The sequence below is a fragment of the Saccopteryx leptura genome, chromosome 9 (genome assembly GCF_036850995.1).
Source record: "Saccopteryx leptura isolate mSacLep1 chromosome 9, mSacLep1_pri_phased_curated, whole genome shotgun sequence".
Classification (NCBI taxonomy): domain Eukaryota; kingdom Metazoa; phylum Chordata; class Mammalia; order Chiroptera; family Emballonuridae; genus Saccopteryx; species Saccopteryx leptura.
Window position 1 is genome coordinate 41,791,259 of NC_089511.1, and position 27,342 is coordinate 41,818,600.

The 27,342-nt window shown below is 50.7% G+C and overlaps 3 protein-coding genes across 4 annotated transcripts in view; 1 reads left to right on the plus strand and 2 right to left on the minus strand.

Annotated features, from left to right (window-relative positions):
* Window positions 1-41: 41 nt before the first annotated feature.
* Window positions 42-27,342, plus strand: part of POLR2I (RNA polymerase II subunit I) — a 95,881-nt gene continuing 68,580 nt past the window's right edge. The window contains exons 1-6 of one of the 2 annotated variants that reach the window (XM_066348380.1): window positions 42-422; window positions 501-555; window positions 860-933; window positions 1,015-1,089; window positions 1,591-1,642; window positions 1,864-1,926. In XM_066348380.1, coding sequence (XP_066204477.1) covers window positions 364-422; window positions 501-555; window positions 860-933; window positions 1,015-1,089; window positions 1,591-1,642; window positions 1,864-1,926 — 378 coding nt within the window. In that variant the 5' untranslated portion in view covers window positions 42-363. Of the gene's footprint in view, window positions 423-500; window positions 556-859; window positions 934-1,014; window positions 1,090-1,590; window positions 1,643-1,863; window positions 1,972-27,342 lie in introns of those variants that run through there. The other variant, XM_066348379.1, reaches the window with a different exon arrangement.
* On the minus strand, window positions 2,021-6,347 carry OVOL3 (ovo like zinc finger 3). Its single transcript, XM_066350212.1, is given in 6 exon segments — window positions 2,021-2,113; window positions 2,115-2,190; window positions 4,414-4,577; window positions 4,579-4,616; window positions 6,121-6,171; window positions 6,263-6,347. Coding segments are annotated over 6 exon segments (507 nt in total).
* Window positions 12,005-27,342, minus strand: part of WDR62 (WD repeat domain 62) — a 59,069-nt gene continuing 43,731 nt past the window's right edge. Inside the window, exons 17-32 of the mRNA XM_066348425.1 lie at window positions 26,781-26,892; window positions 26,623-26,686; window positions 25,765-25,890; window positions 23,629-23,762; window positions 21,119-21,171; window positions 18,262-18,480; window positions 16,016-16,140; window positions 15,632-15,735; window positions 15,142-15,264; window positions 14,740-14,874; window positions 14,355-14,466; window positions 14,101-14,242; window positions 13,960-14,020; window positions 13,123-13,746; window positions 12,410-12,567; window positions 12,005-12,319 (exon numbers count right to left, since the gene is read on the minus strand). Of these exons, the coding sequence (XP_066204522.1) occupies window positions 12,056-12,319; window positions 12,410-12,567; window positions 13,123-13,746; window positions 13,960-14,020; window positions 14,101-14,242; window positions 14,355-14,466; window positions 14,740-14,874; window positions 15,142-15,264; window positions 15,632-15,735; window positions 16,016-16,140; window positions 18,262-18,480; window positions 21,119-21,171; window positions 23,629-23,762; window positions 25,765-25,890; window positions 26,623-26,686; window positions 26,781-26,892 (2,556 nt within the window). The 3' untranslated portion in view covers window positions 12,005-12,055. The remainder of the gene's footprint in view (window positions 12,320-12,409; window positions 12,568-13,122; window positions 13,747-13,959; window positions 14,021-14,100; window positions 14,243-14,354; window positions 14,467-14,739; window positions 14,875-15,141; window positions 15,265-15,631; window positions 15,736-16,015; window positions 16,141-18,261; window positions 18,481-21,118; window positions 21,172-23,628; window positions 23,763-25,764; window positions 25,891-26,622; window positions 26,687-26,780; window positions 26,893-27,342) is intronic.

A 27,342-nucleotide genomic window follows, 5' to 3' on the forward strand; every position in this document is an offset into this window, starting at 1 on the left:
ATTTACGCGAAACTCGCGCATGTGCATTCACCTCCGGCCTGCAAAGAGCAGTGGTTTACTGTATTTTTTATGCTCAATGCTTTGCGAGTTACGTGACGAATCATGTTCCTGGCTCTCGTACCATAGTATTCTATAAATTGGGAAAACGAGGCTCACAGGTTGGGACCAATTACTTTAGGATATCAACAGATTGAGGCAAGTAATTAATGAAATCTCAGCGCAGAGAGCGAGCACAAAGCAGCAAACTGCCAGTACTTGTGCGCAGCTCCGCCCCTCTTTTGGCGAAGCTACTAAGCCTGACCCTTCTCGCGACCTGTCGTGAGGTGGAGCAACTGCAAAGGGCTTGGCGGGCAGTGCTGCGCTATGGAACCTGACGGTACCTACGAACCGGGCTTCGTGGGTATTCGATTCTGCCAGGAATGGTGAGGCCGGGGCAGCAGGTGTGGAAAGGGATCAAGTAATGGCTCCAGGACTGATCCCTGACCTCCCCCTCCCCACAGTAACAACATGCTTTACCCCAAGGAGGACAAAGAGAATCGCATTCTGCTCTACGCGGTGAGCGCGAGCCCGCGGGTTCCCGAGTCTTCCCCCCATGGGTCAGTCCAGCCCCTTCGTAGCCCCACCACGTGAACCCTACTCCCTGTTTCGCCCCGACTGGTCCTAGTCTCTTCTATTCCGAAATGAACCCGACTTCCCAGTCTTTCCTACTCCCAATGTGGTTCTTGATACACTCCATTATCCCAGCCTCGAGACTCTATCCCCTCCCCTAATCATCCTCTCTCGGGAAGACCCTACCCTCCCTTCCAGTCCCATGAGGATCTCTCGGTAACCCCTTCCTGCCACACTCACTCTTCTGCAGTGCCGCAATTGTGATTACCAGCAGGAAGCCGACAACAGCTGTATCTACGTCAACAAAATCACGCACGAAGTGGAGTAAGTGGCAGTACCGGAGTTTAGGGACAGGGTTGGTTTGGGAGCCCCTATCAGAGCATAATTATAAACCCTCTTCTTCAGCGAGCTGACCCAGATCATCGCTGATGTGTCCCAGGATCCCACGTTGCCGCGGACCGAGGACCACCCGTGTCAAAAGTGAGCGCGCAAGCCCTGGCCGGTTGGCTCAGTGGTAGAGCGTCGGCCTGGCGTGCAGAAGTCCCGGGTTCGATTCCCGGCCAGGGCACACAGGAGAAGCGCCCATCTGCTTCTCCACCCCTCCCCCTCTCCTTCCTCTCTGTCTCTCTCTTCCCTTCCCGCAGCGAGGCTCCATTGGAGCAAAGATGGCCCGGGCGCTGGGGATGGCTCCTTGGCCTCTGCCCCAGGCGCTAGAGTGGCTCTGGTCGCGACAGAGCTACGCCCGGGAGGGGCAGAGCGTCGCCCCCTGATGGGCGTGCTGGGTGGATCCCGGTTGGGCGCATGCGGGAGTCTGTCTGACTTGTCTCTCCCCGTTTCCAGCTTCAGAAAAATACAAAAAAAAAAAAAAAGTGAGCGCGCAGTTGGTATTGGGGAGGGAAAGTGGCTAGTTTGGGCAAGAGTGGGAGAGGGAGAAGGAAGGTAAGGGTATGGTTGGTTCTGAGTGGCTGACTGTCCCCTCAGGTGTGGCCACAAGGAGGCGGTGTTCTTCCAATCGCACAGTGCCCGTGCAGAGGTGAGTGGTGAGAAGAGGGCTTTTGGATATCCTGGGTTTGGTCCTTCTTGGGCGGAGATACCAGTACTGAGGGGAGCCTGCCCTGGCATCCTGAGCTAGACCTTACCAGTGAGAAGACTCCCTTGTCTGTTTTTTGGGGGTGAGGCTCTGCTGGATGAACGTTCCATATAGCGCCCTCCTGTGGGTCCAGACCCTTCCTAACTATGCATCCTTTCTGCCAGGATGCCATGCGCTTGTACTACGTGTGCACAGCCCCACACTGCGGCCACCGCTGGACCGAGTGATCCACCCTCCTCCACGCATAATAAATGCTTTGTTCTTTGCATGTACGTCCTGTGTTTATTTGCCTTTCATGAGTACGAACATGGATGCACAGTCTCAAGCAGCGTGGTACAAGACACAATCCTCGCACACTTGCAATTTCTCACGCTGCTGATGGTAAGAGTAACTGACTGGCTGCCCGTGCACCTTTGGCAAGAAGCATGTCAAGCGGGTAGCGCAGTGTAAATGCTTTCCCACAAGCTCTGCAGCAGAATGGGTGGATGGATCCCTGCATAGATAGGCGGAGGGGGGGGAAACAGAGAGGGGAATAACTTCCAGGCCAAAGCCAACCCACCTTGCCCTCTGTGAGCATTCCCCCAATCCTACTCCGAGTTCTGGAGATCTGCCTCCATCCCACCATCTACAACCTCAGCAGAAACATGGCCAGGTACCTGTGTCCTCGTCCCCACCAGGATGTTTCTTCCCCTGAGGCCAGGAGGGCTGAGTCTTTCCCTTGCACTTTTCAATCTGGAACCTGAGTCCTGTAACCAGTACAGTGGTCCCTTGTCTATCGCAGGGGTTAGTTTCCAGAACCCCCCGTGATAGGTGAGAATCCGCAAAGTAGCGACCTTATATTTATTTTATTATTTATATATATTTTAAGACTTTCTAAACCCTCCCCACACTCATAAACCTTTCCCACACTATAAACACTTCCTATGCTCTTAAACACTTTCTACACTCTTAAACTTATATATATATATATTTTTTTTTTTTTTACAGGGACAGAGAGAGAGAGGGATAGACAGGAATGGAGGGAGATGAGAAGCATCAATCATCAGTTTTTCGTTGTGACACCTTAGTTGTTCATTGATTGCTCTCAGACATGCCTTGACCACAGGCCTTCAGCAGACCCGAGTAACCCCTTGCTTGAGCCAGCAACCTTTGGGCTCAAGCTGGTGAGCTTTTTTGCTCAAGCCAGATGAGTTGTTTTTTTTTTTTTGCTCAAGCTGGCGACCTCGGGGTCTCGAACCTGGGGTCTTCCGCATCCCAGTCCGACGCTCTGTCCACTGAGCCACTGCCTAGTCAGGCTAAACTTATATAATTTTAACAACATAGAATTCTGTAAGGGTACTCAGCAGTGAATACTAATATGTCAATATTTTTATATACTTTTTATATTTTCAAATTTTTTTTTTTTTTTTTTTTTTACAGAGGCAGAGATAGACAGGGACAGACAGACAGGAACGGAGAGAGATGAGAAGCATCAATCATCAGTTTCTCGTTGCATGTTGCGACTTCTTAGTTGTTCATTGATTGCTTTCTCATATGTGCCTTGACCGTGGGCCTTCAGCAGACTGAGTAACCCCCTGCTGGAGCCAGCGACCTTGGGTCCAAGCTGGTGAGCTCTTTGCTCAAGCCAGATGAGCCCGTGCTCAAGCTGGCGACCTCGGGGTCTCGAACCTGGGTCCTTCCACATCCCAGTCCGATGCTCTATCCACTGCGCCACCACCTGGTCAGGCTATATTTTCAATTTTTAAAAAATCTTATTTATTTATTATTTTTTTACAGGGACAGAGAGAGAGAGATAGAGGGATAGAGAGGGACAGACAGGAACTGGAGAGATGAGAAGCATCAATCATTAGTTTTTCATTGAGACACCTTAGTTGTTCATTGATTGCTTTCTCATATGTGCCTTGACTGCGGGCCTTCAGCAGACCGAGTAACCCCTTGCTTGAGCCAGCGACCTTGAGTCCAAGCTGGTGAGCTTTGCTCAAACCAGATGAGCCCGCGCTCAAGCTTAGGCAACCTCAGGGTCTCAAACCTGGGCCTTCTGCATCCCAGTCAGACGCTCTATCCACTGTGCTACTGCCTGGCCAGGCCAATCATCAGTTTTTCGTTTCGACACTTTAGTTGTTTATTGATTGCTTTCTCATATTTGCCTTGACTGCAGGCCTTCAGCAGACCGAGTAACCCCTTGCTTGAGCCAGCGACCTTGGGTCCAAGCTGGTGAGCTTTTTTTTGCTCAAGCCACGTGAGCCCGCGCTCAAGCTGGCGACCTCGGAGTCTTGAACCTGGTTCCTTCCGCATCCCAGTCCCATGCTCTATCCACTGAATCACCGCCTGGTCAGGCTGTTTTCAATTTTTTAGGCTACAAAATGCTTATTTTACCACAAAAATAATTAAAATAATAAATATATAAAAATACCTATATAGTGAAAGATCCTCAATACAAAATTAGATATATACAATTTAAAAATTTGCAATACAGTGAGACCACGAAAAGTGAACTGTGATATCGCGAGGGATGACTGTACCTGTCGTCACTCTACAGCCCCCTCAGCAGGCCCCCTACCCTGGTGCCACCTTATACCCACTTGCTTAAATATGTGGGGTTCCAAGCCTCCTGATGGCTGAGTCTTGGCCCTCCAAATATAGATGAAAACACATCCAGGGCACCTCCCATCCAAGGCCCAGCAGCCCCTCCATGTCCTTGCCACTGCTCACTGGTGTAAGTCCTTGTGTGGTACTTGAGGTCAGAGATGTCATGAAAGCCCTTACCACAACAGTGGCTCACATGGCATCATGGAGGGCTGTGGCACTTGAGGGGTCTTGTCAGCATGCCCTGCGACAGGAAGGCCTTGGGGCAGAATGGGCAGCCAAGCAGCCCAGGATCCCTGGGGGGTGGTGACCAACATGCCCTGTACCGGCCATGGGAGAGACATGACATGGGAGTTAGAGACACACACACACACACACACACACACACACACTGGAGCAAATGGAGTACACACACACACGCACACTGGAGCAAATGGAGTGCCTAGAACTCAATCAAGGAGATGTGGGAAGGCCAGAGACTATTTGTGTGTGTGTATGGCCAGGAGCCGCTGCCGCCGATGTGGCCATGCACAGGAAGGTTCCATTGAATTCGGGCAGATGTTAAACAGTGGAGCCAAAGAATGGCCGGCCATTCCTTTATTAAAGTCTCGCACCACCCGATGAGCAACACACAGGGAAAACACTTCCCTCTCACTCATTCAGAGCTCACAAAGCCCTGACACATTCTCCGGTTCCACAACCAGGAGAATCTTCTCTGGTTCCTCTTAGAATCCAAGGCCTCACCAGTCTCAGTGGAGCTCACAAAAGTCCCTCACCTCTGGTTCCCCATCTGCACAGTGTGCAAATGCCACCCTTTCTCCAAGGCCTTCCCTGACCATGCCCCATGGCCCTTAACCTTAATTTTATTTTTCCATAGCACATAACTATCTTCAAACATAATATATATTTTCCTAATTTTGTCTATACCTGCAGCCGCCACCAGATTATAAACTCCAGGAAGAAAGGAATTTTTGTCACTCCTGCTAAATACCCATGGTCTAGAACAGTTCCTGGTTCTCAATAAATACTGAAATAGCCTGACCAGGTGGTGGCACAGTGGATAGAGCGTCGGACTGGGATGCAGAGGACCCAGGCTCGAGACCCCGAGGTCGCCAACTTGAGCGCGGGCTCATCTGGTTTGAGCAAAAGCCCACCAGCTTGAACCCAAGGTCGCTGGCTCCAGCGAGGGGTTACTCGTTCTGCTGAAGGCCCGTGGTCAAGGCACATATGAGAAAGCAATCAATGAACAACTAAGGTGTTGCAACGCACAATGAAAAACTAATGATTGATGCTTCTCATCTCTCTCTGTTCCTGTCTGTCTGTCCCTGTCTATCCCTCTCTCTGACTTACTCTCTGTTTCTGTAAAAAAAAATAATAATAATTAATTAATTAATTAAAAAATACTGAAATAATCTTGAGCACACTTACATTTGGCTAGTGATATCCTCCCAGTGCATGCACAGAATATCCCTTCTGAAAGGTCTCAATCTCATCCCCATCCGCACCCTGCTTCTGTCACCTTGTCTGATCCTCTGACAAAGCAAATCTCCACTTGTTGGCTTGAATCCTGTTCTGCCGCATGGAACAGAGAGATCCCGAAGGGTAGGAGCTGCGGCTGCCAACCCTGGGGAAGTGGTGCTTGGGATGAGGCCTAATGGCTCACTACTAAAAAAGGAAAGGCATTCCCAGAAGAGAGAACAATGGGTAAAAAGGTCCTGAGACTGGAGAGACAGGTGCAATGGGTTTGAGAAAAGGGACAGTCAGGTTTTGCTGAGGCTAAGAGTGGACAGAAGTGAAACTGAACAGGATCTCGTGGGCCACCCGTGGACTCACCACTGCCCAGGATTCCCCAAGGCCGGAAGATTGGTATACCAGGCTGCTGCAATCTGAGAAGAAAAACCAGAGGGTGATGCTTTGTGTCTCCCCTGCCCCCCTACCTCTCACCTCCAGGCTTAGTGACAGTCCCAGCTAAGACACAGGTGTCTCCCCGGAGCTGGTCAGGAAGGTGGCCCCAATCAGGTGGTTGCAAATGCCTACTCCTGACCAGAAAGGCATAGGGCATCAATCACCTCTGGGAATAGTAAGATGGTCACACACACACACACACACACACACACACACACACTGCCTTAGCTACCTGTGGTAAGATCTCAGCCCCAGAAAGACTATCAGAGGTGGAAAGGGAGGGGGAAGCCATGAAGGAGCCTCATTCCTTCAGGGAAAATTTCATGATAGGCCCAGGGAATAGACTTAGTTGGCCCCAGTTACTACCTCTGCCTTGGGGGCCACCATTCTTCCCGCTTCTATGACAGATTCCTAAGGGGCCAACAAGTGCTAGGACCCCCAAGGAGGTCAAACAAGGGCAAGACTGTAGCCTAGGCAGCTCTTGTGGGTAGGAAGAGGAAACAAAAGCCCCAGTGGTTTTGAGTGTCTTCCCATCTTACCAGCAGGGCCAAGGATCCAAGGGACTATGTCAGGCAAATCAGTCACTATTGGGCATCCAACATCCTGCTTGGTTATTCAAATCACAGCAGCTGCCTAAGGAATTAGGGAAGGCAGTGACTGTGAATGCTTGCTCCAGGGGATGGAGGGACAGCAGTGTCTAATAGGTAAGAACAGAGTGAGAATCCAGACTGTGCATCTTCAGTCAGGAAGCTCCACCTCTCTGATCCTCAGATGATCTGATCCTCAGATCAGCCCAGAACTGATTTTTAGCCAGAGCATACAGTTAGGTGTGGCCAGCATTAAAATACTGCTTTAATAGTCCAGCTCCTAGTGAGTGCCTGACTTACTTAGTCCAGTGAGTGACTGCCTGAGACACGTCCCCCACCCCCACCTTCCAGAAACATAGCCAGGGGCTCTGAGGCCCTTACCTCAGCACCCTGGCCTGGCTGTGTACTAGACTGGTCATTGGCCTCTTAACCAGGGGTTAAGGATTTGGAACATTCCTCATGCAGTTACTTTCTCTCATTTATTGACCCAACAATTCTCTGAGTTCCAAGTATAGACCAGATCTAGCTCAGCACTGAAAACAAACACACAGTTCAGTCTGTGGGGGAGACACACCAGTGAATGCTCAGAATGACCAAGACATGATGGGGCAAGCACAGGCGGAATGATCCAAGCCGTGGGAGAACACGGGGCGTCCGGAGGGTGGGGAGAGAGAGGGAGCTCCTGATCCAGCCTAAGGATTGCCAGACAACTTCCTGGGTATGAACCCTGAAGGATGAAGAGGTTTAGGGCTGAAAGGGAAGCGTTCCAGGGCGAGGCAACAGTCTTACAAAGGCTTGGTGGTGAAAGAAGCAATATTTATTCATTTCTGCACGTTCCCTAGAGTCAGTCCTGCTGATTCATTTGTGGAAGCAAGAGAGGCGGCACTGAGAGTCTGCTGCCCAGAGCTTTGCCACTTTTATCTCTTGGGTCAAGTCACTTCTTGCTGAGCCTGTTTCTTCATCTGGAAAATGGAACTAATGAGTTTCCCCATCTCCAGTTTGTGTTGAAGATCCATGCAGATCCTGTGGGGGGAATGCCGAGCCCGGGATCTGACATGCAGCAGACGTATAAACGGAGGGGTTGTTAGGAAGTCTTGAGGGGTCGGGTGGCTAGGCAAGCGCCTGAGTTTCAACTGACCCAACTGTAAAATGTTCTTTTAAAAAAAAAAAAAAATTTATTGACTGATTTTTAGCCAGAGAGGAAGGGTGTGGGGGGAAGAGAGAGACAGGAACATTGATCCGGTCCTGTATGTGCCTTGACCAGGAATCAAACCGGCAACCTCTGTGCTCTGGGCTGGTGCTCCAATCAACGGAGCTATCCAGCCAGGGCAAAATGGAGTTTTAAGTGTCACCACCCAACAGTTTTGTTGGATTTCGTGCAGCCTTGACTGGTATGCCTGGCACAGGTCGGGAAGCCCAGTATCTAGGAGCTGTCTGATGTGGAGTGCAGGGGCCGGTTGCCCAAAGAAGGAGCTGGTGAATGGGGAGCCATCCTGCTTCTGTTCAGTACCCAGGTTTTCATCCCAACATGTGTCTCTTGGGGCAACTGATTCCAATGTTGCTGAAAACACAGGAAATAAATCTGCGGTTGGGTGTCTTTATTTGCGCCCAGGCTCCCTCCGTGCCCTGCTCTGTGCTGTGGGAGGCTGACCTGGGTGGACAGCGTGATCTGTGCTCCTGGGCCTTCCGGCTTCCAGTAGGGCATGGACATCCCTGCAGATGTGGGAAGGGGTTCCCCAAACTCCATCTATGTGGGGTTACCAGGGACACGGGTCCCCTCAGAACAACCTTCTCTCCAAGATTTGCTCTTCTGGTCTCACTTCACTCCCTGTGCTTTGTGATCTAGGATGGGGGTGACAGCCCTCTGCTGGTACCAGGTCTGAGGTGCTGGGGTTTCCCTCTTCCCTGCCCACTCCTTCGCAAATTACTCCTTCAGCAAACGTTCTGAAATATCCCATGTGAACATGCTCTCCTCTTCCTGCTGAGATTCCGCTGGTCCATAAACTACCTGCACACACATTCATCAGCAGTGGTTTCTTAACCAGCTGGTCTGTTCAAGAGAAAATCTGGGCCTGACCTCTGGTGGTGCAGTGGATAAAGCGTCGACCTGGGAACACTGAGGTCGCTGGTTCAAAACCCTGTACTTGCCTGGTCAAGGCATATATGAGAGTTGATGCTTCCTGCTCCTCTCTCCTCCTCTCTCTCTCTCTCTCTCTCTCTCTCTCTCTCTCTCTCTCTCCCCCCCTCTCTAAAAATGAATAAATAAATAAAAGAAAGAAAATCTGGGCCTTGTAGGGCTGAAGAGCTTGGCATTAGGAAGTGAAGAGTGGCAGAATCATTAGATTCTCCCGAACCACCAGCCCACCTCCTTTTGTGCTGAGAATCCAGTTTTGTTTAAGCAGTATGCCCAGGATGGGAGAGATGGTTGGTCCAAGTGAATCAAAGCGATTTCTATGCCCATTGCCCGTGGCTGCTCTGAAGGGAAAGGCACCTAGGAAGGCTCTGCAATTTCCCCCGTTACCTTGGAGCTGCCCTGCTTCATGCCTTTACTCCTGGTTGGGAGGCATGCTCTGCTGAGTGCATGGCGGACACGTTACAACTGTGAGGGCCTAAGGTGGAGGGGGAAACTCAGGCTCATAGAAGGGGATACAGCAGAAACATAATCAAGAGTAAGAAATGTCCCTACAGCATGCACCCCCCCAATTCAGGTGTTTGCTATTTGGAGTGGCTTAACTGTAACACAGGGTGGGAGAAAGGGTAAATTTCATGAGGGCCAGTGCCTCAGGTTGGTCCCCTGGGTGTCCAGTGGCCTAGATGCCAAACTTTGCCTCGGATCTTAAGTGACTGGCCAAACTAGGCAAGAGCAAGGAGAGTGGGTGGCCTGTGGACCTGGGCAAGAAGCGTCCTGGCACAGGTGGTGCCCCCAATCATGAGCCCTGGACCACCCGGGTTCACTAAGGCAGGGAGAGGGAGCTTTGAAAAATAAACAAGAGCCCTGGCCGGTTGGTCAGCGGTAGAGCGTCGGCCTAGCGTGCGGAGGACCCGGGTTCGATTCCTGGCCAGGGCACACAGGAGAAGCGCCCATTTGCTTCTCCACCCCTCCGCCGCACCTTCCTCTCTGTCTCTCTCTTCCCCTCCCACAGCCAAGGCTCCATTGGAGCAAAGATGGCCCGGGCGCTGGGGATGGCTCCTTGGCCTCTGCCCCAGGCGCTAGAGTGGCTCTGGTCGCAACATGGTGATGCCCAGGATGGGCAGAGCATCGCCCCCTGGTGGGCAGAGCATCGCCCCATGGTGGGCATGCCAGGTGGATCCCGGTCGGGCGTATGCGGGAGTCTGTCTGACTGTCTCTCCCTGTTTCCAGCTTCAGAAAAATGAAAAAAAAAAAAAAAGAAAGAAAAATAAACAAGATTGAGCATCATCCCAAACACAAATATCAGGGACTTTATTTAGGAGAAAATTGTGTTGTGAATGTTTCTTGGATTTAAATGTGAAGCAACAAAGCCCTGCCCAGAGCAATCTCATTCTTCCTCTCATTGTCTCTCCCCAAGCTCACTCTATTATGGCCATCCTGGCTTTGTTGCTATTCCTTATATGTACCTTCGGTCCCCTCATAGGACCTTTGCACTGGTTGTTCTGTCCACCTGGATACTTTCCTGAGATGTCCATGTGGCCTATGCCCTCTTATCAAGCCTTAACTCAAATGTCACCTCAGAAAGGCTTTACCTGACACTTCAACCAGCACAGTGAATTCCCTCAGTTTAACTAGTAATACAGTTGTTTTACTTTATTCTATTTTTATTTTTTGTGATAGAAGACAGTGAGAGAGACAGATAGGCACAGACAGGAAGGGAGAGAGGTAAGAAGCATCAATCCCTCATTGTGGCTCCTTAGTTGTTCATTGATTGTTTTCTTGTATGTGCCTTGATGGGGGGCGGGGGCCTACAGCTGAGCCAGTGACCTTTTGCTCAAGCCAGCGACCTTGGGCTTCCAGCCAGCTACCTTTGGGCTCAAGCCAGTGACCTTGTGCTCAAGCTGGATGAGCCTGAGCTCAGGCCGGCAACCTCAGGATTCCAAACCTGGGTCCTCTGCGTCCAGTTCGACGTTCTATTCACTGTGCCACCACCTGGTCAGGCTACAGTTGTTTTCATTTCTGTTTTATTCTCTAGAAAGTGAATGCTACAAGGGCTGATATAGTTTGCTTGTCCTGTTCCTCGTCTACCTCTAAAATGTAGAACAGTGATAGGCACTGGGCACCAGCAGGATTTATTTTTAAAACCACATGATTGCTTCTGATGTGACAGTGTTTATGGAGGCAGGAGAGAGGGCCATGTCCTCTTGTAGAAGGGTCTGGCTCTACCACCAGGCAAGCCTAGGTTTGGGTCGCAGCTCTATGGGACCCTGGGTCTCTCGGAGCCTGTTTCTGGTGGGCCATGACCATCAAACAGAGCGGGAAGGAACTCGCTGCACGTGGGGGCTTAGACCACAGCAGTCCCCATGGTAGGACTGTATTTAGGAGAGTCCCGGCCCCTGCTCGCTTCCTTTTTATACACCTGGGCCTGGGACAGGGGGTCTCTGTGGTCACGAGAGGGCCTCTTAGCAGACATGCTACAAGGCCAGATACTTGCTACGTGGGGAAGCTGTGATCAGTGCTGGGAGCTCATGGAATGTTGAGGCTGGACACAGTCCTCCTTGCTGGGGAATTACTGTCCAGCTGCTGGGTGGCCTGGGCATGCTGCCTGGATTGTCCAGTGGATAAGCCTGTTTATCTCTCCTCAAGTTACCCTGCTGCAGATGGGGACAAAAGCCTGGACCTCAGAGGATCCAGCATGGACCTGGCCCAGGGGCCAGCGTTGTACTGGTGGTCGGGGTCTGGCACATGGTGATCAAAGCAGCTCCAGTGGGTTCTTGGGCATCAGAAGCGGCTGGGAAGAACTGGCCCTTCCAAGGGCAAGGACCACACGTGATCCCTCAGCAGCTTGGTGGGCTGTGGATAAGGCTCGGGAACCAGGTGCTGGGATCATCATTACTGCAGCTCACAAACTTCTTGGGAATGTTGTTCCCATTGACAAATTCTGAGAGCAGGACCTAGCTAGCATAGGGGGTTATGAGTTTCCTAGGCTGGTCCACCAGAACATTGCTCTCCACCCTCTGCCCCTGCACACACCTGAAGGGGACTTTATAGATATGCTAGGATAGGCACCAGGAACCATTCCTTCAAGTTGTCAGTTTATTTGCTTAAAATACACATTTTATCAGAAGATGGCAGAGCTGCTGGCCCTCAGTCCCCCTGTGCCTTCCTCCGCACGGCCTGCACCAGCAGCTCCGAGTAGTGTTCCAGCAGGACACGCAAATCTGGGTTGGCCAGGGGGCACAATGTAGGTGGGGAGGGAGGACCTTGGCTGGACAGGGCCTGGGCGGGGGCCACATCACTTTCAACCAGCCAGTTGCTGGCCTCTAACTGGCTGTGGATCCAAAGGAAGGTGGAGGCCAGCTCAGCCCGTGCCTGCAGCTGCCTGGTACTCAACTGGTCACTGGCCATCATCTGCAATGGTGCCAACCTTGTTAGCAAGCACAGTCCAGGCAGTCCCGGGGTACCCCTCAGCCCTTTCCCCAACCCTGGGGCTCGGCTCACCAGGTGGTAAAGGTCCAGGGCTTCTTGGAAGGCAGTCTGCAGTTTGTACACAATGGTCCCCACACTGCTCAGCTCAAGGGGAGCTGAGGACAGGACTCTGGCTGGCACCCTGGTCTCCCCCCAGTGTCCAGGGCTGTCCCAGACCACACGGGATGCATCTAGGGGTAGAGGTAAGGGAATGAGAAAGACATCTCTTACTTTCTAGATTATCGAAGAGAGGCCAGAGTGGCCGGGCCAATCCCAACTATTGTTCCTCTGCCTGGAATACTTTCTTCGGTCCCCAAGGCTCCCTTCCCTCCCCTCCTGCAGGTCTCTGCTCAAATACCACCTGCTCTGAAGCCTTTTCTCATCATCCTGTTTAAAACTGTAACCGCTACTCCAACTTCTCACTCCCTAAACCCTTTCTCTTATTTCTCTCCTTATCACATGTCATTTCATGATAAACTTAACACTTTCCTCATAGATTTAGTTTGGGCATCTTCCCTAATTAAGGTGTTAATTCTCTGTAGTCCTGTTTACCACCACATCCCATCCATGTCCTCAGGGCCTAGATCAAAAAGCCCAACATATACAAAGTGTTCACTATATAGTTCAGTAAATGAATGTATGAATGGTTCAGCCTGTGGCCAGGTCAAGTGCCCACCTCTGAAGCTGAGCTTACATGGGATGAACTTAGGAGACAATCAATCCCTTATCCCATGAGTGACACTCACCAGGGGTAAGCTCCAGGCGGGAGGTGATGCCAGGGACCCCAGGCATGGCCTTGGGAAGTGGAGAGCTGTCCAGTTGGGCAGGGGTGTTAAGGGGCTTAGGGGTCAGAAGCCTTGGGAGAAAGGTGGAGTTGTGAAGCCTCAGGGAGCTCACACGTGCAGGGCTGGGAGATGGGAAGCTAGCTGTTGTGACTGTGCCATCGGACTGGGTGGCCACAGGTTCCTGGGACCAGACACAAGTAGTAGATGGCTCAAGTGGAGTTGGGGACAGTAGGATTCCATCACAGACGCTTGACAGGGTCGGTCTGAGGCTGGCCCGGGCTTCATGGCTGTCCCAGGAGAGCAGGGCAGGCTCCTGGCCCTCGCTGTCAGAACTGGGTGCCGCTGCAGTGGCGATGACCTGAGGCTTCTGGCCCAGGGAGGCCAGCTCCCCCATGGATAAGGGCCTGCAGAGGGGCCTGCTCAACTCAGCCAGGACAGGGTCCTCACTGTCCTTAAGGGAGATGCTGCGTGACATCTTGGCACAGGAGCTGGCAGTGGCCTCCACGTAGAAGCAGGTGGAGGGGATATGGAGGCCTGGAGTGGGTAGGGCTGTGGGTGTCAGAGGCTTCCTGTCTGTGGGCAGCACTGAGGAGGGGGGGACATGGGAAGGCAGGGGCTTGTAAAGGAAGCAGCCAGTTCATTCTCACACCCCAGCCATAGAGCTAAAAGACAGGGCCCACTACAGAGTGGCTGCAGGGTCTGAGGGGACCCTGTCCATCCCTACCCATGCTTTAGCTGGGCACCAAGGGCCATTTGCTGAAAAGTCCAAGGCTATTTTCTAGGGATGGAGATACTCACTCAGTGGGCACCAGGCCTCCAGGTTGCCAAGGGGCTCCTTGGCCCTCCCTCCAGAGAAGATCTGCAAGCACAGCCCTGAGGTGAGGACAAAGGCTCCTGGCTCCCAGCCCCAAGTCCTGAAGAAGTGGCCCAAACACTCACACTGGTCCTGCCTGGGAAGGCGTAGCCAGTAGCTTCTCTCAGGGGCTCCACTTTGGGCTGGTTCCCGCCGAAGTCTATGAGTTTGACCTCTGGGGACTTTGTGAGGTGCAGGGGCAGCCGGGAAGGGAAGGCGTGATTGAACCTATGGAGAGGAAACCAGTCAGTTGTGTCGGCCCTGGGGGTGCCTGAGAGGACAGAGCCCACCTTGGGGGAATAAAGAAGGCTGGACAATTCACTAGTTTACCAGCTCCTACCTGGATGTCTTCTGGAGGCGTGAGAGGAACTGGGCGGAGATGCTTAAGCGGGGGTTTAAAAAGTCCTCATCCTCAGAGGTCGTCACATCTCTTAGGGATCTGTGCAAGAGCTCTGGGGGAAGATGCCAAGGGAGATCTCAGAATCCTTCCAGCCAACCAGTCCTAGGTGTGCGCAGAGTAGCAGGCAGATCCTCAGAAACCCCCATTAAGACAACACAGAACAACTGGAGCAGGAAGAGGAAACTTCAGTTCAGTCCTTAAGATAAAACATATGCCCTCCCACGCCCCTCAGCAGCCCCGCTGCGGAAAGGCCTAACCCAGAGAGGTCCACATTGCCTAGCACTGGACAGCCTGCTCAAGGAGGACTGAGGGAAGAGGGCCCTACCCTTAGGGTGCATGTCAGTAAGTGTCTCAAAGTGGTGGTGGAGAAACTTCTCTTGCTCGGGGGTTTGGGGCAGGGTGCCATTGGATATGCCTGGCACCTCAGGGAGGGACAACTCATCTGCAGGTCCAGGACATTCTGTGGAAAGACAAAGGGGACAGGCAGGGAAGAACCTTTAACACCAGGAGTCATGGCAGACACCAGGCATTTAACAATGGAGAAAGCTGGACTTACCCAGCATACACCCTGTTGCCACCAGACTGAGGAGCAAAGACTAATGGCTCTGGCTTCCAAGTGAGGCTCGGTGGGCGCCAAGTGCAGGGCTGGTGTGGGACCGGTGTTTGTATCATGGCCTCCCCCTAAGCCAGGCCCAGGCACTGCCCCCTCGTGTCTGCCCCCGCTTACCTGGTATGGCGGTCACTGTCATGACAAACTGAGGGTCAGGGTCTGGGTCTGGGTCCCGCTGTGGAGGGGAGGAATGGATGGTGGCGAAGGTACACTCTAAGTAGGCCTCTGAATCCCCTGAATCTAAAAGAGCAGAGAGGGGATGAGGGAGGGAGTCAGGAGGCCAAAGCCAGGCCCTTTTTGAGTGAGTCAGGTAAGTGGCTCAGTTTCTCTGGGCTTCAATTTCCCCATCTGGATAACGGGGATAATAATACCCACCCCCTACTTTTATGGACCAACAAGGTTACACTTGGAGGGAGTGGTGGAGCTGGGCTCCCATCAGTGGGTAGTTGGGCTCCAGAATTCTCAGGTAACATCCAAGACTCTGTCTGTCTTCTGCAACAGACGCTTGAGTTTCAGGAAGACTGGGTCAAGGTCATCATCAGTGCCCGGAAAGGGGCCTAGCTGAATGAAGAGACTATGGCAGGGCCCTTGCCTGGCCCTCACTCACCCTTAAGTTTGCTCTGATTCTTTGAGCCTGTGGAGGAGACCCTGAAATAAGGGTCACCTTGCTGGTCTCCAGGCTCCTCCTCCACCTCCTTCCAGCCGTAACTGCTGCAGTGCCAATAGGGGCAGGGGTGAGGAAATAACATATTAGTTAGTAAACAACTGGCCCTACCCAGAGCCCCGAGGCACCTGCACCCTGCTCCTCTCGGGAGCACTACCTTGCCTCTCCTGCCTCCTCCAAAGGCTCCCTTCCCCCGGAAGCCCCTGCCATCTGGACCACACCCCTTCCAACCCAGCCCCCCGGGAGAACAGCTCTTCCAGAGTGTGCCTATCAATGCGCAGGACGCTTTCTCCAACTAAGGCTCCTGTTGGGACAAAGGACACCCACCTCTTTGTCCCTGGGACGGTCACCTCCGCCTCCAGGGAGATGATGACCTCTCTGGCTTCAGAGGACTCCCTCTGCAGGGGCAGGAAGGAGGGATTCCTACAACCATCTTCCTGCGGATTCTCTGACTGTGAGGTGAAAAGGCACAGCCACCTGAGGCAGCCGTGGCAACCAGGATCCTTGCAAGTTTCTAAGTATTATATTTAGAGTAAAGATGCTGGGAAATAATGGCAGCCCCCGTTGGATGTTCACTGTGCACCAGGGCCTGGGCCCAGCCCTTTGCTCACCATGAGCTCACTCTGCGCTCAGCTGCACTATCATCAGCTCCTCCACAAACAAGGAACAGGTATGGCCCCAACCCTCTAGAGTCCCTTCATATGAAACTCAAGAACAAGCAAACCAGCCCATGACGAGAGAGGCAAGAATGCTGGTTACCTTGGATGGAAGTACTGACTGGGAGGGGCACAGAGGGCTTCCTGGGGGTAGAAAATGGTCTATATTTTTCCCTGGGTGGTACATCTTCATAGGTAACAATTCATCAAGCCATTTACCTAAGATTTATACACATAACTGCATATATATTATGCCATTAAAAAAAAAAAGAAAGAAAGCCTGACCAGGCGGTGGTGCAGTGAATAGAGCATAGGACTGGGACGTGGAGGATCCAGGTTCGAAACCCCGAGGTCGCCAGCTTGAGCAAGAACTCATTTGGCTTAAGCACAGGCTCACCAGCTTGAGCGCAGGGTCACTGGCTTGAGCCCAAAGGTCCATGGCTTGAAGCCCAAGGTTGCTGGCTTGAGCAAGGGGTCACTTGCTCTGCTATAGCCCCCAGTCAAGGCACATATGAGAAAGCAAAAATGAACCTGCAATCAACGAACAGCTTAGATGTTGCAACAAAGAATTGATGCTTCTCATCTTTCTCCCTTCCTATCTGTCCCTCTCTCTGACTTTGTCAAAAAAACCCAAAAACATATATAGTAGAATACAGAAGAATTTTATTTGGAAAATAATAAGAGCTAAAATTGCTTTAGCACGTCTAAGAGTACTCAGGCCCTGTTCTTAGCCTCTGAGGGTATTTTTTTATTTTTATCTTTTTTACAGGGAGAGAGAGAGAGTCAGAGAGAGGGATAGACAGGGACAGACAGGAACGGAGAGAGATGAAAAGCATCAATCATCAGTTTTTCATTGCGACACCTTAGTTGTTCATTGATTGCTTTCTCATATGTGCCTTCACCGCGAGCCTTCAGCAGACCGAGTAACCCCTTGCTCGAGCCAGCGACCTTGGGTCCAAGCTGGTGAGCATTTTGCTCAAGCCAGATAAACCCACACTCAAGCTGGTGACCTCGGGGTCTCGAACCTGGTTCCTCTGCATCCCAGTCTGCTGCTCTATCCACTGTGCTACCGCCCGGTCAGGCTGAGGGCTATTTTTTTTTTCTTTTTACAGAGATAGAGAGAGTCGGAGAGAGGGATAGACAGAGACAGACAGACAGGAACAGAGAGAGATGAGAAGCATCAATCATTAGTTTTTCATTGCGATACCTTAGTTGTTCATTGATTGCTTTCTCATATGTGCCTTGACCAGGTATGTGTGTGGAGGGCTACAGCAGACCAAGTGACCCCGTGCTCAAGCCGGTGACCTTAGGGTTTTGAACTTGGGTCCTCTGCATCCCAGTCCGACACTCTATCCACTATGCCACCACCTGGTTAGGCATTTTTTTATATGATTAAAAAAAAAAAAGATTCTAAAGATTTTATTGAATTATTTTAGAGAGGGGAGAGAGAGGGAGTGAGAAGCATTCATATGTGCCTCGAGCAGGCAAGCCCAGGGTTTCAAACCGGCAACTTCAGTATTCCAGGCTGACGTTCTATCCACTGCGCCACCACAGGTCAAGCTTTAATGACCATATTTTTGAAAACTGAAGCTCAGAGAGGCAAGCTTTGCTCTAATTCACACAGCTGGGAAGAGGACCAGGCTCCAGTTGTTCAAATGGCTCCCACTTAGGCACAACCTGCTCTTGGGCCCAAGCTCTTAACCCCTTAAAATGACCCACCTCCCAGATTCCTGGTCTGCCCTAGGAAGTCTCTTTCTGCACCAGGCCTGGGGCTCACCGCTCTGCACCGTAATTCCCTTGCGGCCCTGGACTGGACTGGGAAAGTCAACCCTATTTTCAAAATGAGAGTGCTGAGGCCCCAAATCCTGAGCCCTTGGTTCAGGGGCTACAAGCCAGGCTGGGCCAAGAGGTCCTTACCTCACTCAACAGGCCTTCCAGGTGCTGCGGCTCCACTGAATCCAGAACGGAGTTCTCCAGGCTGCTGAAGCTCATGGGGGTAAAGTGGTAGTCCAGGTCACGGACATCCAGGATGGTCCTGAGGGGCTCCTGGTCAGCCCGCTCTGCCCAGCGGCCGTGTGGCTTGTAGCTGTGCTTGGTGCGGAAAGCTGAGGCATCCGCCATATCGTCATCTCCTAGCTGAGGGTGACGGATGGTCAGCCAGCCAGCCAAGTGATCACCAACTCCAGTGAGGGCCAGGACATTGCACCACGGACCTCATCTAGTCTCTTGCCTTTAAACACTACTCAGAAATAAATTCCACCCCCAGCCACGTAGCTCAGTTGGTTAGAACATCAACCCAATACACCACAGTTGTAGTTCCGATCCCCTGTCAGGACACATACAGGAATCAACCAAAGAATGCATAAATAACTGGAACAGATCCATGTTTCTCTCTAAATAAATAAATAAATTAAAACAAACAAGTAAAAAACTTTCAGACATCTAGCTCCAGCCTGAACCTTGCTCTTAAACTTCGGAAGTGCCCATGCAACTGCTCTACAGCTCCACAGAGAGGCTTAGTGGGTATTTCAAAGTGAACACGTGGAAAACTGACCTCTGCACTCCCAAACCTGCTTCTCCTACAGCCGTTCCTCTCCCAGCTATTGTTGCCAGGTGCTCAGGCCTCAAAGCCTGCACAAACCTTCATTCCTCTCTCTTACTCTGTCCCTCATACTTCACATTGTTTTTCTTTTTGTCTCTTTTTCTTTTTTTAGTTCTTATTGATTTTATAGAGGAAGGGAAGGAGAGAGGGAGACAGAGAGAGAAACACCCATTTGTTGTTCCATTTTTTTATGCATTCATTGGCTGATTCTTGAATGTGCCCAATGGGTGATCAAACCCACAACCTTGTATCAGGACAATGCTCTAACCAACTGAGCTACCAGGCCAGGGCCTCGACATTATATGTCTCCAACAAATTCTGTCACCTCTGCCATTCAAACACATCCAAGATACAGCCGCTTTTCTTCCCATCCTGGTCCAGCCCATTGCTGCCTACTATCAAGACTGTTGCTTGAGAGACAGTGGAGGGTGGGGGTTTGAGATTTAGGCTCTGGAGCCAGCTTGCCTAGGGTTGATTCTACGTCCTCTAAATCCTAGTTGTGTGACCTTGGACAAGTTATTTAACCTCTTTGGACCTTAGTTTCCCTATCTGTGAAATGGGTATATGAAAATATCTTACCTCAATGAGAATTAAATGAGACGATACATATAAAAGACTTAAAACAAAGCCTGCACAAATTAAGTGTATAGTGATTACCTGTTGAATACAACTCCAATTATAATATACACTGATAAGAAGAAGCTTGGGTATCTGAGAGAGCATGGCCGGATGCCCTGACCTGGTCTGCAGGGAAGGGGATGGCAGGGGGTATTTCCCTGCAGGCTTTGATCTGAAGTCTGACACTGTTCCTGAAATAAACTGTCTAACCTAGGGTTTAGAATTCTACCAGCAACTTCTTTTTTATTTTTATTTTTGTATTTTTCTGAAGTTGGAAACAGAGAGGCAGTCAGACAGACTCCCCCATGTGCTTGACCAGGATCCACCCGGCATGCCCACCAGGGGGTGATGCTCTGCCCATCTGGGGCATCGCTCTGTTGCAACCAGAGCCACTCTAGCACCTGAGGCAGAGGCCCTAAAGCCATCCCCAGTGCTCGGGCCAACTTTGCTCCAATGGAGCCTTGGCTGCGGGAGGGGAAGAGAGAGACAGAGAGGAAGGAGAGGGGAAGAGGTGGAGAAGCAGATGGGCGCTTCTCCTGTGTGCCCTGGCCGGGAATTGAACCTGGGACTCCTGCACGCCAGGCTGACGCTCTACCACTGAGCCAACCAACCAGGGCCTCTCTACCAGCAACTTCTAACCCACCAGTTCCTAGTCTGCCCCTCCTATAAGATAACAATCATTCATTCAATCCTAACATTTCAATCCCTCTCTTTCTCTCACAATCCAATCACTTGGCTCCACCTTCTAAATCCCTCTAGAATCCAACCATTTCATCTTCCTCCTGGTCCAGCCTCCAATCTCTCCTGCCTGGATTACTGCAGCAGTCTACAGCCTGGTCCTCCTGCTTGCCTCTCAGTCTGTTTCCAACAGGCAGCCATAGATCACGGCCGTCCTCGGCTCAGAGCCCTCCTGCGTCTCCACCTCACTCAGTGTAATGGGGAAAAAATAAGTAGAGGAAGACCATGAGGAGCACTGAGGGAGTGCCCCCACAGCCCCACGTCACCTTGTTGCCATTGCCCCTCGGAGCCCTCTCCTCCCATTCTGCCCCTCGTCCACCCTCAATCGGGGTACCTGGGTCCCCCTGCACTTTCTTGAACATTTTAAGCACAATCCTGCTCATGGTCTTTGCCCCTGCAAACTGTTCTCTCTGCCTGTGAAATTCTTTATCAGGACCTGCATGTCTCCCTTTCCTCACTCTGGTCAAATATCATTTTCCCAGCGAGGCCTTTATTGTTTACCTGAAAATTGTCATCCCTCCCCCAATACTACTTATTTTCCTTCTCCGTTTTTTCCTTTGTAGCACTTAATCAGCTCCCCAAATAGTTTACTGTGAATACTGTCCATCCCCTACACAAAAAGTGAGCTTGTGAAGGTAGAGATTTTGTCTGCCTTGTTCACTGCTGTGTCTGATGGCCAAAACAATGCCTAGAAGAACGACGGGGTTCTCCAGGGCAAAGAGATGTGGAGGGGAAAGGGCTAGAAGAAACAAGAGCATGGACGAGGGTACCCATACTTTGCCACCCCCAGGTGTCCCAGCCCCCAGGCAGACTCACCAGCCGCTTCGCCCAGAGCGGCAGCTTGCCATTGGTCAGCAGGCACTGAGGATCTGGAAACACATGGAACCCATGAAAATAGAATAAAAACAACCCAACACACAAATGGGCAACATACATAAACAGGCAATTCTCCAAACAGACAACATAGAGACCCACAGACATAGCAAAAGATGCTTGCCTGTCCAGCGGTGGCACAGCAGATAGAACATCGACCTGGGACGCTGAGGTCCCAGGTTCGAAACCCTGAGGTCACTGGCTTGAGTGTGGGATCATAGACATGACACTATGGTTGCTGGCTTGAGTCCAGAGGTTGCTGGCTTGAGCAAGGGGTCACTGGCTCAGCTTGAGTCACCCCCAGCCCTGGTCAAGGCACACATGAGAAGCAATTGATGAACACCTAAAGTGCCACAACTATGAGTTGATGCTTCCCATCTCTCTCCTTTCCTGCCTCTGTCTCTCTCCCTTAAAAAAAAAAAAAAAGATGCTCAGCCTCATCAATTGTCAGAGAAATGCACATTTACATAATGAAATATGTTTTACTCATAAGATTTGACCAGAGCCTGACCAGTGGTGGCGCAGTGGATAAAGTGTCGACCTGGAAATGCTGAGGTTGCCGGTTTGAAACCCTGGGCTTGCCTGGTCAAGGCACATATGGGAGTTGATGCTTCCAGCTCCTCCCCCCTTCTCTCTCTCTGTTTCTCTCTCCCTCTCTCTCTCCTCCCTAAAAAATGAAAAAAAAAAAAAAAAAAAAAAAAAGATTCGACCAGAAATAAAATGCTTCATACTATTGGGTGAAGGCAAAAGTATGGGGGAAGGAAGGGCTTACCACTGACTGCTGGGTGGAGCAGTAACGACTAGATTCGGAGGCCCTTGGGAGTCTCTTCTAAGAGAAAAGGTGCACTAAGCCCGAGGCCAGCAGTGTCGGGCCTCGGCCTCCGTCCCAGAGAAGCACCCCCATTCGTGCCCACGGAGGCCCACGAGCAGTCGGCACAGCCTCCTTCACAACAGCATCAAGTTAGAAAAAACCTAAATGCTCACCCGGAGGAATTAACTTAAAATACCCTACCATCATGCTGGTTAAAAGAGGGAAGCCTCTGCTTTATATCCACCAACATACTTTTGAGAGGAAAAAGATACAGAATATCTGTAGCTTAATATAATTTATGGACATAAATATGTGTTTCCTATGAATATGTACATATATATATATTTTTTAATTTTATTTTTTTATTTATTCATTTTTAGAGAGGAGAGAGAGACAGAGAGAGAGAGAAGGGGGGGGGGGGAGGAGCTGGAAGCATCAACTCCCATATGTGCCTTGACCAGGCAAGCCCAGGGTTTCAAACCGGCAACCTCAGCATTTCCAGGTCGACGCTCCATCCACTGCGCCATCACAGGTCAGGCTACATATATATATATTAATGTTCAAGAAGAAGCCTAGAAGCATTCAAACCAAACTGATAAGCTTGGCCACCTTGGAGAGGACGCTGGATAGGGAGTGAGGGTGGTGACAAAGAAACTGACTTACCCTGATCTTTTTCCAAGGCTGAATTCTCACATTGCTGTTGCCTACCAATGTGCCATCCAGTTGGCCTGTGCCTTTTGGCCCCTCGTTGGTAAAGCCTACCACCCACACTGAAAGCACCTGGTGCTAATCACTGATCCCAGTCCCTCTCATAGCTGGAACAATCCCGGTCAGTGGTCCTGAGAAAAGCCTGTCAGGGATTTCTGGGAAATTTTTCCTTTCTAAAGGAGATTCTAGGAGGAAAATTAACCATGCTTCTGATGCCTGGAACTTAAGCAGCCCTCTTGCAACCATGAGGGCCTGTGCTAAGGCAAGATGCAAGAGGGGCAGAAATTTATGGAGGGCCTGACCTTTTATAAAGTCATTAAGCTACTACTTTCCCTTTTGCTTGAACAACAAAATCTATTCTGTTCTCTGGTTAACATGCTGCTTCCCCCCTGGGACATCTCTTTAAACCCCTCCCAAGAAGAGTCTGCCTGATACAAAGCCAATTTGGAGAAAGCTAGAGGGTATGAGATAGAGAAAAATACATTCCTTTAACATCACCTGACTACCTGGATCCAGCTATGCCTGAAGCCAACCCTTTCACATGAACCAATAAATTCTCTTTCCAGCTCATGCCAGCGAGAGTCTGGTTGCTGTTATAGTGAGAGAGTCCTGACCAATATGACTGTTGAGCTTCAGTATGTGCCAGGCACTGAAAACAAAGTAGTGAAACCCAGTAATGACCCCTACTTTGACAGAGGTCAAAAGAGGGCTCCTTTGTTTTATTTTCTTATTTGTTGATTTTAGAGAGAGAAGAGAGAGAGAAGGGGTAAGAGTGGGAAGCATTAACCCATAGTTGTTGCTTCTCGTATGTGCCTTGACCAGGCACACACAGGGTTTTGAACCAGCGACCTCGGCGTTCCAGGTCAATGCTTTACCCACTGCACCAGCACAGATCAGACAAAGAGGTCTCCTTTGGATAGGCGCCTTTCCCAACCTGGATCCAAGCTCTTTTTGGATGGTGTCTTCAGCAACTCTTCAGATTCACATTCTTGATCCAACTCATCCTCTGTCTGCTCTCCGGGGCTTAGAGAGCAAATCTCACTGGGCATGGATGCATACGTTTCCTGCCTGAAGCCAGAAATGAGAAAAGCAGGGAAAGAAATAGGTACATGGGGTGCTAGAGGGACCTGCCTAGGGCCAGAGCCCTGTGCTAGGTTCCATATGAACATATTACTGACTCTGGTCAAGACGGTGCTAGGAGGTCTCACCCACTCTGCTAGAAAGCTATCACTGCAATAAATGAGAAATAAGGAAGGCTCAGCTCAAAAAGTAAGACAAACTTTCCAAGGGCCACAGTAATGGGAACTTTGAAAAGCAAAGCAAATAGTGGGGCTTGAGTACTGAGCTGCTGGGTTCTGTTTTGGGAAGTAGGGGGTAGCAATAAGATTTTAGTTCCTTTGCTTGAGCAGACGGTGGTGCAGTGGATGGAGCGTTGGCCTGGGATGCTGAGGACCCAGGTTCAAAATCCTGAGGTCACCAGCTTGAGCACGGGCTCATCAGCTAGAATACAGGGTTGCCGGTTTTAGTGTGGGATCAGACATTATCTGGTGGTCACTGGCTTGAGCTCAAAGGTTGTTGGCTTGAGCAAGGGGTCACTGGCTTGGTTGGAGCCCCCTGGTCAAGGCACATATGAGAAAGCAATCAATGAACAACTAAGGTGCCACAACTATGAGTTGATACTCTCATCTCTCTCCTTTCCTATCTCACTAAAAAAAAAAAAAAAAAAAAAAAGATTTTAGCTCCTTTAGAATACAGCAGATAAAAACACAGGGTGGGCACTGGAGCCAGGAACCTGCTCCAGCCCCAGGATAGAGTATGAGACTCAAAACCAGGAGCCAGCCTGACCTGTGGTGGCACAGTGGATAAAGCGTTGACCTGGAAATGCTGAGGTTGCCGGTTCGAAACCCTGGGCTTGCCTGGTCAAGGCACATATGGGAGTTGATGCTTCCTGCTCCTCCCCCACTTCTCTCTCTCTGTCTCTCCTCTCTCTCTCTCTCTGTCTCTCCCTCTCCTCTCTAAAATGAATTTAAAAAAAAACACCAAAAAAACCCAAACAAACCAGGAGCCAAAGGTAGCTGCTGTCTCACTGGTGCCTATACCTATAATACATGCAAAACCACAGAAGGATAGGCAGTGCATGTCAAGGCCTTGACCCCACAGGGAGACAATGACAAAGCTTTAAGAGAGAGACAGGGCCTAGCGTGCGGAGGACCCGGGTTCGATTCCCGGCCAGGGCACACAGGAGAAGCACCCATTTGCTTCTCCACCCCTCCGCCACGCTTTCCTCTCTGTCTCTCTCTTCCCCTCCCGCAGCCAAGGCTCCATTGGAGCAAAGATGGCCCGGGCGCTGGGGATGGCTCTGTGGCCTCTGCCCCAGGCGCTAGAGTGGCTCTGGTCGCAACATGGCGACGCCCAGAATGGGCAGAGCATCGCCCCCTGGTGGGCAGAGCGTCGCCCCATGGTGGGCGTGCCGGGTGGATCCCGGTCGGGCGCATGCGGGAGTCTGTCTGACTGTCTCTCCCTGTTTCCAGCTTCAGAAAAAAAGAAAAAAAAAAAAAAAAGAAAAAAAAAAGAAATAAGAGAGAGACAGGGACAGCTCAGGGGCAGGAGAGAAAAAAAACACCACAATCTCCCAATAAAACTGAAACCTCCATATCAAAATCCCAAATAAAAAACTAGAATATGAATTCATTCATTCAAAAAAAAAAAGTGGTCTTACAGCATAAAAACTTTATAGAGTAAGAAGACATCTCAATACCACTGATCTTTCCCCGATCGCCTCCCTCCCCACTCCCAGCTGGGTCAGGGCCTTCCTCTGGTCTCCACAGCGTCCTGGGGCTTCCCACATCACAATGCTCACAGGCTCTCCAAGGACTTTGCTTTTCCATTCCAAAACCTTCCTCATATGTGTTATCATAACTCTGTATTCAAAGTCCATCTCCAACCCCAGGCGCGGCCAGGGCTGTCTCGGCTGTGGCTATATCCCCAGCATTGTACCTCTTGGGGCCTAGGGCAGGAAAATATTTCTCTGGGGGAGGACAGATGGGGATGTACAGGTGGCTGCTAGGACCTGGGGTGGCTGCTCCATTTCAAGTCCTTTGTCGTCTGCTGCTCCCGCTCCCGATGGTCCATTTCCAGCAAGTGCTGCTTCATGCGATTGGTGATCTCTGGGCCCAGATGCCAGATGAACACACAGCTGTAGAGGCCAGAGAGAGATGTGGGAAGGGAGAGGGACAGTAACTATGGAAGTCATCTGACTCTGGAGCCACTAAATCACCACAGCCAAGACCCTATTCCCTGGTGCCTACCGGAAAATACACCCCATCAGCTTAGTGCAGGGGCTCCAGAGCATGCCAGGTTTACACACTGGGCAGGCCCCAGGGCACCCCAAATAACCACAGCCTGCTCGGGAGGCCTCCAGACCAAGAAGGGAGGGCCGTAAGGAAGGATTTTAAGTAAATTGAGGACAGTAACAAAAGGAACTTCCTTGGGCACCAATCATGTGCTCAGAAATTTATTTTTATTTCTTATAAATTATTATCTATACATAATTTATATATAGTATATATGAGAATATATTAGCATGATAGATATATTATATAATCATCTCATTTGATTCTCACATATAATTTTTAAGGTAGATAGCATCAACTCTCTTAAAAAAGGAGCAAACTGAGGCTCAGAGAGGGAAAAGATCTGGTCAAGGTCACAAGTAAATAAGTGGCAGTTCTGGGATTTGAACTCAGGGCTGGTGTGCCACCAAGGTACATGCTGTGTAAGGAGAAGCTGGGACACGCAGAAGAGCTCTCTGCACAAGCAGGTGCGAGTCTGGTGCTCCCAGTGTCGAAGCCCCTCCTCTCCCCACAGTGTAGGCCTCACACACTCCCAGCGGGAGGCCAGCCAGGGGCAGCCTCGAGGCCTTTCCAACCTGTCTCCAGACACTGTGATCAAGTGACGACAGTCATAGGTGAACTTCATGCTGGTGACGATTTCTAGAAGCAGAGCAGAGAAGGTGCACTGACCTTCTGAGTCAAAGGCTATGTGGGGGCAGGACGGGTGATGTTCCAAAGGGAGAGGCACACCCACCAGAATGGCCAAACATTTTGGCAACACACTCGCCCGAGTAAAAGTCAATCACAGAGATGCTTTTGTCAGAGCAGCTTGTGGCCAGGAAGGTGCCTGAGGGGTCCACGTGGACCTGTTGAGAAGAGGATGGAAGTGATACTTTGTGGTGCCTGCTTCTTCCCTACCATGAAGCTGGGGTCAAAGATCACAGCCGCACTGATTGAGGATCGCATTTGTGCCGGACATTTGGTACATGGACTCATCCCAGATGGCCCTAACGACACACACCCTGGTAGGGTAGGAACTCCTGCTCCCATTTCTCAAGTAAAGAAATTAACAACTGCCTGACCTGTGGTGGTGCAGTAGATAAAGGGTCAACCTGGAACACTGAGGTTGCAAGTTTGAATCCCTGGGCTTGCCTGGTCAAGGCACATACAGGAAGCAACTACTAGGAGTTGATGCTTCCTGTTTCTCCCCGCTTTCTCTCTCTATTGCCCTCTCTAAAAATCAATCCATCAATCAATCAATAATTCTAAAAAAAAAGAACTTAACAACCACAATGGTATTAACAACCACAATGGTA